General features: G+C 57.0%; 1 protein-coding gene across 1 annotated transcript; it reads left to right on the top strand.

The window, feature by feature from the left end:
• Positions 1-3,410: 3,410 nt before the first annotated feature.
• Positions 3,411-4,895, top strand: Actrt2 (actin related protein T2). Its single transcript, XM_090335976.1, has one exon. The coding sequence runs from the start codon at positions 3,638-3,640 to the stop codon at positions 4,769-4,771; it is 1,134 nt and encodes a 377-aa protein (XP_090192102.1). The 5' UTR covers positions 3,411-3,637; the 3' UTR covers positions 4,772-4,895.
• The last annotated feature ends 11,166 nt before the right edge of the window (positions 4,896-16,061 follow it).

Raw genomic sequence — 16,061 nt, 5'->3', positions numbered from 1 at the left:
GAGTCATCTCTGACCCTCAGAGCAGGGAGGGCTTTAGATTACTAGGCTGGCAAGTGCAAGGACCCCCATAGACTCTGCTGAAACCAAGGAAAGAGGGGAGTAAAGGAATGAGGGAAAAGACCACTCCAGCTGTGGAGGGATGGAGGAGGGAGGAGGAGGAGGAAGGAAAACTAGGGAGTAGATAGACGGATATAGTTGGGTGGAACCTTGCGGGTGGATGGAAGGATGGCTGGATGGAAAAACAGAAGGGAAGGAAGAAGATATGGATGGATAACCTGGTGGGAAGATGGGTGGATGGTGCATGTATCAGACATTCATTAGATGAATGGAAGAGTGGCTGGGTGAATGAGTCTTAGGTGCGTGAATATATGGATGGATGGATGGATGGACGGACAGATGGAAGGATGAGTAGGTGGAGGATACAAATTCTACCTCAGAGATTCAAAAGGGCTCAGGGGTTCAGCCTCTGGAGGTGGCCGAGCAGAGGGGGGAAGAGAAACCATCACGAGCGAGCTGGGTCCTTATGGCCATGGAGACCCGCCAGTCTGCTGCAGTGCACATCCCACATCTCTTCTGCAAGACAGTGCGCCAGCCGACAGTGAAGGCTCACTGGGCTCCTTCGGGCCGCCCACACGGGGGCCAGGCCTTCCCCAGGAGAATCTGGCCACCAGATGTTGGCCAGCCCTAATGAGCCCAGTCTGCTGGTCACTAATTGGCTAAGGCTCTGGGCATCAGTGACAGATGGAAACAGGGACAGTGGGAGAGAGCGCGGCACAGGCCCTCCAAGCCAGGCCAGGAGGAAGCAGTGCATGCAGGCTCACCTAGCTGATCTGCTTCCAAGTCTGCATGGCTGCCGTGTTCCCAGGGTCCTGAGGCCCGCTCGCCTCCCAGTGGGGTCTTTGGTGCTCCGCTGAGGGCACGGGCGTGAGATGGAGCTGCTGGGGGGAGGGGGAGCGCTGGACTGGAAAGAAGAGCACACCTTCTTGCATGGAGCGGAAGCTGGTGAACCACCAGGCAGCTACGAGTCCTGCCTGCCTGCCTGCCTGCCTGCCTGCCTACCGGCTGGCCTACCTCAGGTAGGGAGGATGGAGTTATGGCCAGTTCACCCATAAACTTGTTCAAGCGATTTATGAGGCTTGGCGGGCTTGGAGTGGGGGCGGGCAAACCGGGGCGACTTCTAATTGGAACCTGGAGAGGAAAGGGCCCTGCATTAAAGGCAAACTCCCTTGCTGTGTCTGCTCCCTGAAGCTACACATCTGGCTGGCTACCAAGGGTTTCTGTCCTGCTAATGTCTCATCCCTGCAGGGACAGGGACACCTGCGGGCCTCAGCTGTGTGAGACCCACGGAACTCGGGAGTCAGAGTCTCACATCAAGGACTCCAAAGAGGGCTGGGAAGTTTCCAGCATCTGAGACACCTGGGTGGAAAACCCGCCCGGGGGGAAACACAAAACCAGCCCAACAGCACGTCCTCGGCTGGGGCTCATAAACCCACCGGGATCCCGTGGCCACGTGACCCTGTTCTCAGGGGATGGATGATCTTGCCCTCCTGAGGTGGGGTCCTCCGAGCCCTTCCTGCTTCCTGTCCTGAGTACATGGTGGTCACTCCACCAGCCAATTGCACACTGTGGTTAGGACAGTGTTTGTGGGCCTGGGCCGGCTCTGGGCTGGCCGTGCCGAGTGGACTCTGGGCTCTGGGCTCCACTCCTTTCCCAAGCCTCCTAATGTCCCATTTGGGTCTTAGGGAAGGTCTGTTCTTGGGTGTGGGCCACTTTGCCCGGTGGCTGCTCCCCAGGGCCCACGTGGCCAGGGCGGTTGGCACTCCAGGACCTATGACAGCCTTGATTGTCCCGGTATGGAAAACTTCTCCCTCTCTGTCCTTCCTACCAGTGCCGGGGGCTACCTGGACACCACTGCGTGCCTCCCCCCGAAGCCCTCTGCCCCTCCCAGGAACATGTTCTGGCTAAAGCTAGAAATCTTCAGAGCATGGCCCACCGGACTCAGCCCCAAGTGTTGGGCAACCTTGAGGAGATCCTGGCAGTGCCTGAGAGCCGAGCTCACCAGACCTTTGTGACATGAGCAGCCTGGAGCGTGGGCACCGCCCTCTGCCCAGCAGCTTCCCAATTGTCAGACCCTCCCCAAATACCAGTGATGACACACACAGGCTGTGAAGGCTCTGGTTGGCTAGAGAACAGGGCCCACCAGGCTGTGTCGTCCCAGGGTCCCCTCCAAGGCCATGGTTGCCCTGCCCAGTGCAGGACCAGCTCTGCCTGCTGTCCTGAAAGACATGGTGCCCGCCTGTCACCACACCCACCAGCACTGACCACGGCACACTCCACCCTCAGCAGAGTCCCCCGCCCCCCCCCTCCCGAGCCCTCCACGTCTCAGGACTCACAGGTTAGCCCTGTGGTGGCCATGCAGGGCCAGCAGGCAGACGTGTTGGGTACAGCAGGGGTAGCCTCAGGGCAGCCCCGCGGGCAGGACAGCCACTCTGTCATGGGCAGGGCTCACCCAGAGGCCAAGAAAACACCAGGGAGCCATTTAGCCTCAATGGCCACTGAGACAGAGAATGCGGAGGACGGCCTGTGGACATTTGTCATCTAAAAGCAGGACAACCACATGCCCCTGCCCCCACGGGACACTGTGTCCCCCTGCAGTGGGCGTCCGGTGACACTAAGCAGGACACCACTGTGTGTCCTCCATGTGCACAGCCACTCTCTGAGCACCTCCTGCCCCGGCACCTGCTCAGGTCCTGAGGTTGCAGCCTGAGGGCGGCACAGCTTTCCCGATAGAGAATCTGGCTGGGGGGGACTCTGCATGTGTAGGGGGTGGGGAACCGGGTCAGACGAAGCCACCTCTCCACGCCCAGGCGTCCCAATATGACCACCAGCCGGGGCTCAGCACCCAGTGAGCAGCGCTGTGGGTCCTCCAAGGGGGTCAGAGCAGACACACCGGCCTCAATGCTGGCCGTTCCTGAACGAGCCTCTGCCGGCCCCAGATCTGGTGGGGGTGGTGTCTTCCCGAGCTAGCTCTGGGTGCCATGCTGTAGGCTGTGGGGTTGTCTGCCTGTGCCAACCCCTCAGCTTCTACACAGAGGGCCCTGACCTTGGCCAGAGGAGGAGGGCAGGGAGCAAGAACCAGTAAAACAGAAAGAGGAGGAGTCTGAAGAAAATAGAAGGAAACGTTCTCAGTGCCTAGTGGACAAGGGGTGAATGTCACCCCTCCATACTGGGCTCGGGCCACCCCAAGGGCAAAGGGAAATGCCGAGGTTACACACAGTGGGGCTCGCTGTTCTGAGGGGAGACCACGGGCTCCCCCAGGACCTGGCTGGGCTGCCTTTCCTCAGGGCCCCACAGGAAGCCCCGCCCATGAGGGTAACAATGGTTACCTTGGCGAGATTGTTGCCTACCAGCCAGTCAGCCTTGACAAGGCCCTGCTCGCTGGGGCCTCTGAGAGGAGAGGAGTGGCAGTGGAGGATGGAGGCCTCCTGGGCCCTGGAGACAGCCTGCTAGCCCTGCCAGAGAGCAGCCCTGTCCCGCCCCACCCTGCCCCCAGGAACCCAGGAACTTCCCTCCACACAAGGTGACCAGAGAAGGTCCGTCTTTATTTTGGTGACGTTCAGAAGAGAATGCTGCAGACATGTTTAACCCACACATATTAGATTCTCCGGCCGTGATCTTCGACAACGGGTCTGGTCTCTGCAAAGCAGGGCTGTCTGGAGAGATCGGGCCCCGCCATGTCATCAGCTCCGTCGTGGGGCACCCCAAGTTCAAGACACCCTCCATGGACCCAAACCAGAAGAAGTGCTTCATCGGGGAGGAAGCCCTGTACAAGCAGGAGGCCCTGCACCTGCACCGGCCCATCGAGCGGGGCCTGATCACAGGCTGGGAGGACATGGAGAAGCTGTGGAAGCACCTCTTCGAGTGGGAGCTGGGTGTGAAGCCCTGCGACCGCCCGGTGCTCATGACAGAGCCCTCCCTGAACCCCAGGGAGAACAGAGAGAAGATGGCCGAGATGATGTTTGAGAGCTTCCAGGTACCCGCCTTCTACCTGTCGGACCAGGCTGTGCTGGCGCTCTACGCCTCGGCCTGCGTCACCGGCCTGGTGGTGGACAGCGGGGACGGGGTCACCTGCACTGTCCCCATCTTCGAGGGCTATTCCCTGCCTCACGCGGTCAGCAAGCTCTACGTGGGAGGGAAGGACATCACGGAGTCCCTCACCCGGCTCCTCTTGGCCAGCGGGCAGACCTTCCCGTGTTCGCTGGACAAGACCTTGGTCGACGACATCAAGGAGAAGTTGTGCTACGTGGCCCTGGAGCCTGAGAAGGAGATTTCCCGGCGGGCAGAGGAGGTCCTGAGGGAGTATAAGCTGCCTGACGGAAACATAGTCTACATCGGGGACCAGCTGTACCAGGCGCCCGAGGCCCTCTTCTCCCCCGAGCATCTGGGCATCCAAAGCCCGGGGCTGGCCAAGATGGCGTCCACCAGCATTGCCAAGTGTGACGCTGACATCCAGAAGACGCTCTTTGGGGAGATTGTGCTTTCCGGGGGCAGCACGCTCTTCCAGGGCCTCGACGACCGGCTGCTGAGGGAGCTGGAGCAGCTGGCCGCCAAAGGGACCCCCATCAAGATCACGGCCCCCCCCGACCGCTGGTTCTCCACCTGGATCGGGGCCTCCATTGTCACCTCGCTGAGCAGCTTCAAGCAGATGTGGGTCACTGCCTCCGACTTCAAGGAGTTCGGGACGTCGGTGGTGCAGAGGAGGTGCTTTTAAAGAAGCCCCGGGCGTGCGCGCAGACATGCGGGGGTCACGGCGTGGCTCACGGGCGCCTGGGGGACGTGGGACGGACCGCAGCTTCCGCTGGGTGTTCAATAAAGCACAAAACAATGGCACTGTGGCTCTGTCCGGCGTGGCTCATTGTGGTGGCAGGATTGGTGCAGTGGCTCTGTCGACACTGGCTGGAGAGCCCTGAGCCCTGACCCAGGCTCCCTGGTGTGGGCTGCATCTACCTGCCCCTTGTTCTGAAGGCAGAGCCCTCGGCCTTGAGCCCTGGGTCCAGGGATTCAGAGGGACACAGGGGTTTCTGGTGATTCTGAGGGCCCAGTCGGTGGGGGCAGGAATGCTATCCTCTCCCTTTTCCCCCCTCCCCTTCGCCTGTGTGGGGAGGAGGGTCCAGCCAGCCTCCACCAGTGTGGAACCTTCCCAAACGGCAGAGGCCTTCCCTCTGCCATGGCCAGGCCGGCCGCAGGACAACCCCGCTGCCCAGGGGAACAAGGAGGGAGCCTGGAGCTAGAGCGGCAACCAGGTCAGGGCACTTACAACACTTCCGCTGGGTGATTGTGATGCTTCTAGAATTTTCTGAGGAAAATCTACTGGAAACAAAGTGTACAGCTACCAAAGTAGTGGCTGAGTCGGTTACGTAGGAAGGGACTATTTCTACAAAGGTCCTAAGGAATTTTTCCCAAATGTTACAGGAAGAGACCTGGAAAGTATAGAGAAGCTCTCCCCAAATGCTTTCCATCCCCTGCCTTTGTTTGGGGGAAGAAAACAATGGCATCCGCCTGAACATTTGTGCATCAGTGGCACCTCTGTCGGCTCTTTATATAAAGACCAGAAGAAACACGCTAGGAGTGTTATCTACCACTCCTACTCTAGTAATATCTACCCCCGGCGGTGGGAGGGGAGAAAGTCAGGGATGTAGGGAGAAGGAAAAAGAGGAACGGGAGGGGGGAAAGAAATCAGCCCAAAGGAATTATCCTGGCAAAATGCCTTGCGGGGAAGAAGACCCTGCCTGCTTACGCCCAGTGCCAGTGGGAAACATCCCTACATCAGGGGGAGAAGTAGAGCCAGCATCCACCGTAACCCATCCCAGGGCCACCCACACCCAGATATGAGACGGAGCAGGGTCACGTGACTGCTGCAGCCCCGCCCGTGGCAGTGGGAGCTCAGCCCTGACCCAGCCCACATTAAGGAGGTGGACCGTGGTGTGGTGGCGGAGGTGGTGGTGATTATGTTTATGGTGTTTTGCTGGCCTTTGGGTCTCCTTCAGTCAGCACGACATCTTAGAGTGCCACGGTGAGTAGAGAGAAGGGCAGGCGGCCCAAGCTAGAACTGGCAGCGGGACACCTAACAAGGCTGGCTTCCCCCGGCATGGAAGACACAAAAGGTGTCGGGCGTGGGAGGTCGCCTCTGGTGATGGGGAGAAACTGGACGAGCTGTGGGTTCATTCCTCTCATCGGCAGCTTGGCGCTGCTTCAGCCTGAGGGGAGCCAAGGTAAAAGACTTGGGGCTAGGGGCCCGGAGAGACAGCGCCCTGAAAGGGAGCAAGCCTCCGTGTGACCTCACACTGTCCAGGCCTGGCTGGCAGCGCCCTCTGCAGCTGCTGGAACCCATTTCTCCACCCGGATGACACAGGTCCCCTCTTCCCAGAGCTCGTCAGGGCCACTGTGAGCCAGGCAGCTGGAGAGAGTGGTGGGACGTGGAGGGCAGACTCCCACGAGACTCTGGAGGAGTGCACAGGGGATGAAGAGGAAAGAGCTGGGCTGTGCCAGCCTTGGCAGCCATACCATGCAAGGAATAGACCAGCTCCAGACCCCAGTCACTTCGTTTGATCACAGCAGTCCATAACTGGTTCCAGAAGAGGGGCCAACTGCAGCCACGAGTCCACAGAGGCCAGGAGGTGGTTCCAGGCTCAGCCCCGGGTCTGTGAGCAAACCTGGAATTGCCCGGCATGCTTCAGGGCTGCCCTTCTCGGGGCAGAGAGGCACCAGCGGAAAGCTCTGGACCCTGGATTTGCACCTGCAGACCCTCGATTCCTCCTCCAAATGTGGCTGGACAGGGTGTTCCATCTCACACGCCAGGGCAGTGAGGCAGAGCTGGGCGTCCCGGGAACGGATATGACTGGAGTCCCTTGTGCCAGCCTAAGAATTTCATGCACACACAAAGAACAACTGCCCCGAGTTTGAGTATAACAGAGCTCGTCCACTTCCATAGGGGAGGAGACCTACCCAGGCTTAGGAACGCAGGCTGGCACTGGTGACCCCATACAGAAAACAAGAGTGTGGGGCTAGGGCAGGAAGCGCCTCACACTGTGGGGAGGGGTGCACAGACCAGGGCACAGTATGCAAGGCCAGAACTCTTCCACAGGCAGGCCATTCCTGGACACCCTTGTCTAGCCCCCTCTGACCCAGAAGTGGCCTCCATCCTTTCAGAGGCACAGGCTGGGCCTGGCTACCAGGGACACATGTGGCCCTGGGGGTGTGGCAGGCATCTGTGGATGGCAGTTTCTGTTCCTCACCAGGATGAGCACCCCACGCCTGCTCTCACCTCGCAGGTTCCCTTCCGAGTTGGGTCCTGCATCTTGCAGTCAGAGAAACCAGGCAAAGAAGCTCCAGCCCGTAGCCCACACCAGCCTCGCAGTTTTGGGGACCCAGGCTCCCTGCGCCAAGCTCTATCGAGTGTTGGGTGGAGCCGTCACCTGACATTTGTGCAAAGCCATCAGTGGCAAATGACGATTTCCCTCCTCCAAGCTCCCATTCTAATCCAGCCTCGGGTTTTGGCTTTTGTCTTTCCGGTAGGTGCCCGTGGTTTTGCCGTGGGTGCTAATCCCGGGCTCTGTTGCTGTGTCTCCGGGGCCCCTTGGCCGATGACAATGCCCGGCTGCGGAACAATGCAAGGATTGTGGGTACTGCCCGGGCTCCGAGCAGGGAAATGTAAGACGTCCCCCGTTATCACCCCCGTGGGGGACGGCCGGGCTCCGGCTCACACCAAGACATAATAACTTTCTCCCATTATCCAAATCTCTGGTTTCTCTCGCCCCGCCTTCTGGCTGAGGTGGCCACATGGAAGGGAGGACGCTGCTGGGCCGTGTGGCCCAGGGCCTCGAGACATCTCCACACCTAGGCCAGATGGGCCATGTCCAGGGGTCACCCGCCTAGGAAGCCAGGCAGTGCTTCCGAGGGACCCTCCGGGGCCAGGCCTGGCAGCAGGGGCGTTTTCTACAGGCCATTGCCTACATCTGTTCCCTCCACAGCTGTTTGTTGATCCAAGGTCCACAGTGCTCTGCCAGAGCTGGGGTGACTGGGACTCTTGGGGAGGTGAGGGGCGGAGTGGGGGTGGAAGGAGAGAGGAAGTGGGGCGGAGGCAGCCCCTCTACTGCTGACACCCTGAGAGGGCCAACTCTGGCCAGAGGTGGCCAGTCCTGGCTCCTGAAGCCCGAGGCTCCTTGTGGCAGAGGCTCTGACAGGCGGTCAGGAGGCAGGAGAGACCCCACCCAAGCCTGGTGGGGCTGTGCCTCGTAGGGAGGCTTTTCCTCGGCTGCTGGCCCACCGGGGCCTTGCTGTAAGTGGATACCTCACAGTTATGCAACCCAGCCGACGAGGATGGGCCGCACGAACCCAGCCAGCCAAAACAAGCACCATCCCGGCTCTGGAGTGTGAAATCCTCAGGCCAATTACAGCGAGCCTGGGGAGCAGGGCAGGGCTGGACTCCAGTGCAGTCAGCCCGGGAAGGACAGAGCGCAGGGAGGCCTGGCGGCTCTGGGCTGCTGGCTTGGCCCCCACACTGCCCCAGCACCCCAGGGGAGACAGGAGGACGCTTCCAGAGCCTTCTCCTCTTTCCCCCAGTTAGGCCGGGACATTTCACACACAAACCGCACATGGTGGGGAGCGGCTGGCGCTACTTTTGCTCTCTTTTCTTGCTCTGCGGATGTAAGAGAGCTCGCCAGCAAGCGGACACACTCAGGCCAAGTATGTGCATGTGTGTCGGGGGCCCTGTGGGCTCCCACAAGAGTGGGACTGGGACCCCAGGAGCCTGCTGGTCCCTGGAAACGCACCGCTCGTAGCCTGGATTTCTGTGAGCTGAGCTGGAGCGAAGGGGACACTGCACTAGAGAGGGGGGATGGGGGGGTCACCTGGATCAAGGTGTACTAGATCACTGCAGGCCCCGGCTTCAGGGAGGCCTGGGGAGGAAAGGGAGACCAAGGAGGGGCCCCGCTTGTGGAGAGGAGGCCCTCAGGTAGTGGTATCCAGCGGGGCCCATTCTCCTGCTCGGCTGCCCATGAAAAGGAGGGGCTGGGATTCGTGGTACACACCCAGGCCCAGCCCTGCCCGGTGGGGTGAGATAGGCTGGCTTCTGGGGCCTGTGTGGGAGGGCGCAGCCCGGAAGCAGAGAGGGATGGAGATCTCTGAGGGGTGTCCCAGTTGTGCCCACCAGCACAAGGGCCATCTTTTATCTCACAGGGCACTCAGAGAATGTTTCACATAAAACTCATCCCCAGGATAAGTCACAGAGGAGGAAGTATAGGACTCCATAAGATCGGAGAATACTAACTGTGGTCTGTGCTTGTGGTAGGTAAAGGGCCATAGCAGAAAAGCCTATGTGCTGGGTCAGCCCGTTTCTGGGCTGGCGGGGCATGGGGCAGGGGGTTATAACACTCTCCTGTCCACTCTGTCAAGCCAGGCTCTGCTCCTCCCTGGAGCCAGGCACTGGTGGGAGAGCTTCAGCCACGGAGGTTCCTATTTGCAGAGCCCACAAGAGGCAGAACCAGGCAGAGTCCTATCAGCTGACGGGACCTGGCAGTCCCCCAAGCCAACGGTCCTGGCTGAGTCCCTGTCCTGAGCCAGGCAGGTGGCTGGGACTACTTCCGAGAGAAGCTGAACAGAAGTCTCACTGCTCAGGTGTCCTCACACAAGCCAGGGAAGTCCAGATGTGGTCTCCCAGCCTTCACAATTTTACCCAAAGCCCCAGGCTGTGGGGATTTACAGTGGACTCTGGGCCTTCCTCTCCTGGCGTGGGGATGTGGTGGACGTCCCTTTGGGGCGTGGGGAGCTTCTGTAAGGAACGCTGGTGGTTATTTCCAGGGATCCCCTGGGCTAGGCTACGGTACCCAGATGTTTGGTCAGACACTGGGCATTGCGAGGCGATGGCCTATGACTATAGCACCTGCCCCTGTCTTCTGTGGTGGGCTTCTTCCAAGCTGTGGATGCCTCACAGGAAAAGAGGAAGGCCCCTCCCAGAGGAGAGGCTTCTGCGTTCAGACTCGAGGCTGCAATACCAACTCTTCCTACATTTGCCAGGACCTCAGTCATGGGACTCACTTAAAATAAGTGTCCCCATGTGCATCTGTGTGTGTGTGCATGTGTGTGTGTGCACTGCTCTCTCCCCTATGTACAGATCATAACACACATCCTGTGTGTGTGTGTGTGTGTGTGTGTGTGTGTGTGTGTGTGTGTGTGTGCGCACTGCTCTCTCCCCTGTATACAGATCACAGCACACATCCTATGGGTTCTGTTTGGCTAGAAACCAGCCTACTTTTCTGAAAAGTGGTGAATGGAAGGCCAGCGCAAGCCATAAAATACAAATAGTATATTAAATCCCTGCAACAAAAGTACCGCAGAGCACAGACTTAGCAAAAATAAACTCCTTCAAGGTGTGGAAGGCCTGGCCACAGGACTTGCTGTGTGCCCCCAAACGGCCAGCCCAGGAGCCCAGAGCCTCCGGGGGCCTCCCCGGGTGAGGAAGCTCCTCACCCTGACCGCTGGTCCTTCTCCTGGGTCAGCCGTCTGTATCTGGAGGGTCCTCTAGAGGCATGGGCTGCAGTATGTGCAATGAGAAGACACACATCACCAGACACATGAAGCTCTGCACGCATATGCAAATGTATGTGTGTGTAAGGCACCCACAGGCATGAGTGTACCTGTGTGTGCAAGGACATGCCTATGTTGGAACCCACAGGCACAGGTGTGCATTCATGTATGCATCACGCGTGCACACATATCCGGGGTCAGGTGCGCAAGCATATGCACAGGCACATATCATGGACACACAGACACTGGCAGGCATGCGTATACACATACAGGCACCCGTGCATTATCATGCCTGCACTCACAGATGCAGAGCACTGTAAACCAGCTGCCGCTCTATGTCTAGGTCAGCACCCCTCACCCCCAGCCGTGGCCGCTCCTCACCCTGCAACAAAAGCACTGGAGATTTGCAAGGAAGACTCATGTGTGACTTCCCAAGGAGGCAGATATGCAAACTGCGTCCCAGACTGGGCCTCCCTGAGAGCCCAGGGGCCTAGAGGGAGGAGACTCCCTGGGGACCTGGCCTGGGGTGCTGCTGTAGCTCAAATGCACAGGAGGCCACGTGTGGCGCCTCTCCAGACAGGGCGGGTCTGACACCTGCAGGCTGAACTCCCGGCCTCAGCTCCTTCCTCGCTGGGCTTTCAGAGGCTGAGGCCTGGCAGAGCCTCCCTGGCTTATCTGAATTATGGGCCTTTCACGGTCGCCCAGCTGCTCATAGCCTGGGAGTTATGGAAGATGGACAGACACACAGGGTTTCTGTCTTCCCGGGGAGGCAGGAGATGCTGGCAGAGGTGCAGCCGACTCGTCCTGGGTGGCCCACCACCGGCCTCTGTGGCAAACCCTTCCGCGTTCTGTTTCTGGCCACCTGGGTCCTGACTCCAGGTTGTTTTCTGAGAAAGTTGTTCACATATCGTGCGGGTCCCCATAAATGGATGATCTAAGTGAGATCATTTGCCCACTTTGAAAGGAAAAATGTCTTCAAAATTTAAAATTTTTTGTCCTTTAAAAGATTTTGCTTTAGGGGCCAGGAGTTCGGCCTAGTGGTAGAGTGCTCACCTACCATGCTCAAGACCCGGGTTCGATTCCTCGGTACCACATACATAGCAAAAAGCCAGAAGTGGTGCTGTGGCTCAAGTGGTGGAGCTCTAGCCCTGAGAAAGCCCAAAGACAGTGCTCAGACCCTGAGAGAGAGAGAGAGAGAAAGAGAGAGAGAGAGAGAGAGAGAGAGAGAGAGAGAGAGAGAGAGAGAGAGAGAGAGAGAGAGATTGATTTTGCTTTAGGCAGACAGAGATCAGAGATGGCTCATGTCTGTGATTCACTCAGAAGTCAGACCTGACCTCACAGTCAATCAAAGCAGGCCAAGCAGGAAAATCCATCAGACTCTTATCTCCAAGTAACCACCAAGAAAGCAGGACATAGAGTTGTGGCTCAAGGGATAGAGTGTTGGTCTTGAACAATAAAGCTAAAGCTAAGGGACAGTGCCCAGTCTCTGAGTTCAATCCCCATACTGGCGTGTGGGCAGACACACACACACACACACACACACGCACAAGTTTACTTTAACTTGCTTTAATGCGACTGGTGAGAGCCCTCCCCACAGAGCCCAGGACACATGCAGAGGAGCCTAGGGACACAGAGCAGCCAGGGAAGCCAGGCCAAGTCTTCATGTCAATGTCCTTCTGGTGACCTTGACCCTGAGACCCTGGGTACCCGCCCTGCCCTCACCCCTCTCAGCCTCGTCTTTCTTTGCCTGCTCTGTGACCTGAGCCAGGCCACTCTGTGACTCAGTTTCCTCATTTATAAAATATGCATTTTTTAGAAGCCCTTAGAGTGGAGGGAACTGGCCTAGGCAGTGATGCAGCTCTGGGCTGGCGAAGCTAGTGGATGAAAGCCAGGCGCTGGTTCTGTGCTACCTGGGCTGCTTCAAAGCTTCCTGCTCCCTTCCCCCTGCTCCCCCTGCTCCCCCTGCTCCTCTCCATCACCCCCTGCTCCCTGTCCACCTGTGGGAACCGCCCTTGAGAAGGCAAGGCCTCATCTCCACTGGGGGGGCGGGCACCTGCTGCGGGTTAGACAGATGGGGGGCTGTCAGGAGTCACAGAGACAGGGGGCTGAGGGAAAGCCCCTTCTCACGGTCTCTGTCCTGTCCTGAGCTGTCCTGCCCAGAGACAGCTGGGGCCAGCTGGTCCTTTTGGCACCCCACCTGCTGCTGCTAAACCCTGGTGTCTCCCATGCCTGGGAGCTGGAGTGACATGCCAGGGGATGGCTGGTCCAGTGGGGCTCTCCTCTCCCTGGCAGACGGCCACACTAGGAGAAGGGCGTCACTTGAGGGGGGCTTGCAGACCACCCACCATCCCTGCCCCCCTCCATCCCCTGCCCCCCACAGGGATGGCAGGAACACTGGTCTTCCTTCCCTGCTGTTGGAGGAGACAGATGCCCAAGGCACAGGGTGGCACAAAACCTACTCCCCGCAGAGGCTCCATACACTGGATGGCTCAGAGCACTTCCAGGGCAAACACAGAGTTTGGGGTCCCTGCCACTTCCTCTCCCCTCAGCAGGGAGCAGGGAGTTCTGTCAATCATACCGCCAGCTCACAGCACAGTGACGTTGCCTACTTTATTTTGTTCTATTTTACCCCTAATCCCACTTCTCGCTCCTCCACCCTCCTCGTCCCTTTCCACAGCCATTCTGGTGTGTCAGTGTATTTTTTGTCCCTTGGTTCCACAATGCTGGAGAGAGTGTTGACCGCTGTGCATGTGGGTGTTCTGCAGGTGTGGATCCAGTGTTGCCGGTTATCCATGAGTGTGGAGAGTTGCATGTATGTCTGTGTGCTGCGCCGGTGTGCCTGCGTGTTATGTATCTCTGTGTTCAGTGTGTTACATGTAAGTGCACACATGCACTCTGGGTGTGTATCTAATGTGCTCTAGGCTGATTGCTGGTGTCCCGTGCTGGCATCTGGACTCACTGCCTTCTGCTGTGACCCCTGTCCTGGCCTCTCCTGGCACTCCTACCTCCCACCTGCACAGATGGGACTGGCCGGGACCCCCCACCCCATGCCAAAGCCACTCCCCAGTGTGTGGTGGGGGTGACACAGCCAACAGCAGGCCCTCTCCAGCCAGTCAGCAAGAGTGGCTCCAGCTCGTGGGGAGGGGGAGGGGGGACCTGGCTCTCCAGCACTTGACATTATTTGCTTTTCAAATGTTTGCAAATTGGTTAGGCTGAGGTGGGGGGAAAATCCTGTCTTAGATTTGCAAATCTCTAATCCTCAAGGAAGTTGAACTCCCCAGGGGCCCCAGGCCACCAAGACGTCCCCTCTTCTTCCCTGGCAGGAGATCCTTTTATCTAAGTGACTCTGCGGGGGTTCTGGCGACTCTACCCGTGGGCAAACACCTCCAGTTCTGCCCTCCTCCAGCCCAGCCAGGAGTCCCAGTGTCAGCCAGGAGCCCCTCCCTGCCCACAGCACAGAGCTGTTTCCCAGCTCCTGTCTTCTTAATGGGAGCCGTGTGGTTTTATCTTTTACGCCTGGGACTTTATCCATCCAAAGTTCACCTGTGCAGGGAATTGATTTTTTTTTTTCCTGCAGTGCTAGTCCACCTCTCAAGTGGCCACCAGCTGGCCTGTCCTCCTGCAGAGCAGGACCTCCATGTGAGCTGGGGTCCCTTGCTCTGTAGGCTCCTCAGCACCCATTCTGCTGGGGTTTCTTTCCAAGGCTTGGTCCGAGTCTAGCGTTCAGCAGGGGGAGACCTTGCCTTGCCTCGGCTTCTGCAAACAGTCCTCCGCTCTCTCTTGTGTGCGCGTGACTGCTGGGAGAAGTTAATTAGGATGGCTTGAAGGTGCCAAGGAGGCTGTCATTGGGGCTGAATGGACTATGACACGAAGGGCTACTGTCCTAACGACGCCCCTCTCTTTCTCTTCGGCGTGGTTTTGGTTCTGTATGGTAGAGTTGAGCATGTTCTTGGGAGGCCTTGCGAAGTCTTCCTGAGCAAGCATCACGGAGACAGTGTAGACACAGAGAGCATCTTACATTTTGTTACCTGATTTCCTTCCCAGAGGGGAGTGCGAATTTTTTTTTCTCAGTTGACCTTTATCTAGAGTCATTCTGAATTCATGACAACAGCGACGATGATATTCTTACTTCTTGTGTATCACTTACTTAGGATTTTTGACTAGAGGAACACAATCCATGCGCAAAGCATGAGAAGTCAGACCTTCATCTGCTTTCTCGGTGGCTGGCTGGCTCTGCTCCATCTAGCCACTGTGCCAGTGGCTGGGGTATGCACCTGGTCTTATTGCTAATCTCCACAGCCATGCTTCTGACTTTAGTCCTTGAGAAACTGGCCCCTAGTCTGGGCTTTTGAGTGCAGCAAGCACTAGGCTTTCATGATTTTTTTGCTGCACTCACTGATACGTTCTTCTATCTCCTAATGTGAATTTATCAATTTGCTGGGTCAAAACTGTCTTTGCATACCTGGAATGAAGCCCATCTGAACACGATGTATCTTTGCCCAACACTTCCCCAGGACAATTTTCAAATATGCTGAAAAGTTGAGAACATTTTACAGTAAACACACATATAAGTGTCTATTCAAATGCTTCCCACTTAGACTGCTGTCATCATAATAAAATTTACTAAGCTTGTTTACATTTGCATCGACATTTTACGAAACATACCTTATTTCATATGTATCTACTGGTTTTTCTTGGGGGGGCGTTGAGAGAGAAAAAGAAGAGAGAAGGACAAGGAGAAGAAGGAGAGGAGAAGGAGGAGAGGAGGAAGAAGAGGAGAAAGGAAGAGAGGAAAGAAGAGAAGATTAAAACTATAGTAGGCAAAAAGAAAGGAATGGTGCCTGGGTTACTTATAGATAAGAGAAATTTACTGCTCCCAGCGTAGATTCTGACGACTCGGAGTTCAAGGCACTAGCAGATTTGGGCCATCAACACAAGGCTTTAAAGGAAAAACAGAAGCCTTTCTCCTTTTGCTATGTGCTGTCTCTTGAGAGCCCTTGCCTGCAAATGGCGCAAGCATGTGGACTTGACAGTGGACAAAACCTGTGCTTCCTGCCTTTCACCTGTTTAAGTTCCCTGTTTTTCCTGGAGACAGGCTTGGCCGCTGGTATTCTTCACCTCGGAGTCTTCCTAAAATGTCTTGACAAAAGCTCAGCTGGATATTAGCTCAAAAAAAATTAAGTGTGGGGTCTCCTTGGATCAAAGGACCCAGGGACATCTCTGAAACCCAGTCATCTGCAGTGAGACAAATTAGATTACATATTGCATTCAAGGACTGGAGTACTCTCTACCATTAAAATGAAAACCATTCTGAAACCAGTGTGCAGGTTCGATGCAAAAGCAATAAAGACTCCAAATTGTTGTCTCATGTTTACATGGAAATACAATGGATTTGAAATAGCCTATTTTGGGAAAAAAACCTACAAAAGTTAGAATGCATATTATACTTGAAAGTTTACTACAGCGCCATAGTGATC

The sequence above is a fragment of the Megascapheus bottae genome, chromosome 6, assembly GCF_031878675.1.
Source record: "Megascapheus bottae isolate mThoBot1 chromosome 6, mThoBot2.hap1, whole genome shotgun sequence".
In the NCBI taxonomy this organism is placed as follows: Eukaryota; Metazoa; Chordata; class Mammalia; order Rodentia; family Geomyidae; genus Megascapheus; species Megascapheus bottae.
This window is presented reverse-complemented; position numbering and strand designations above follow the sequence as displayed.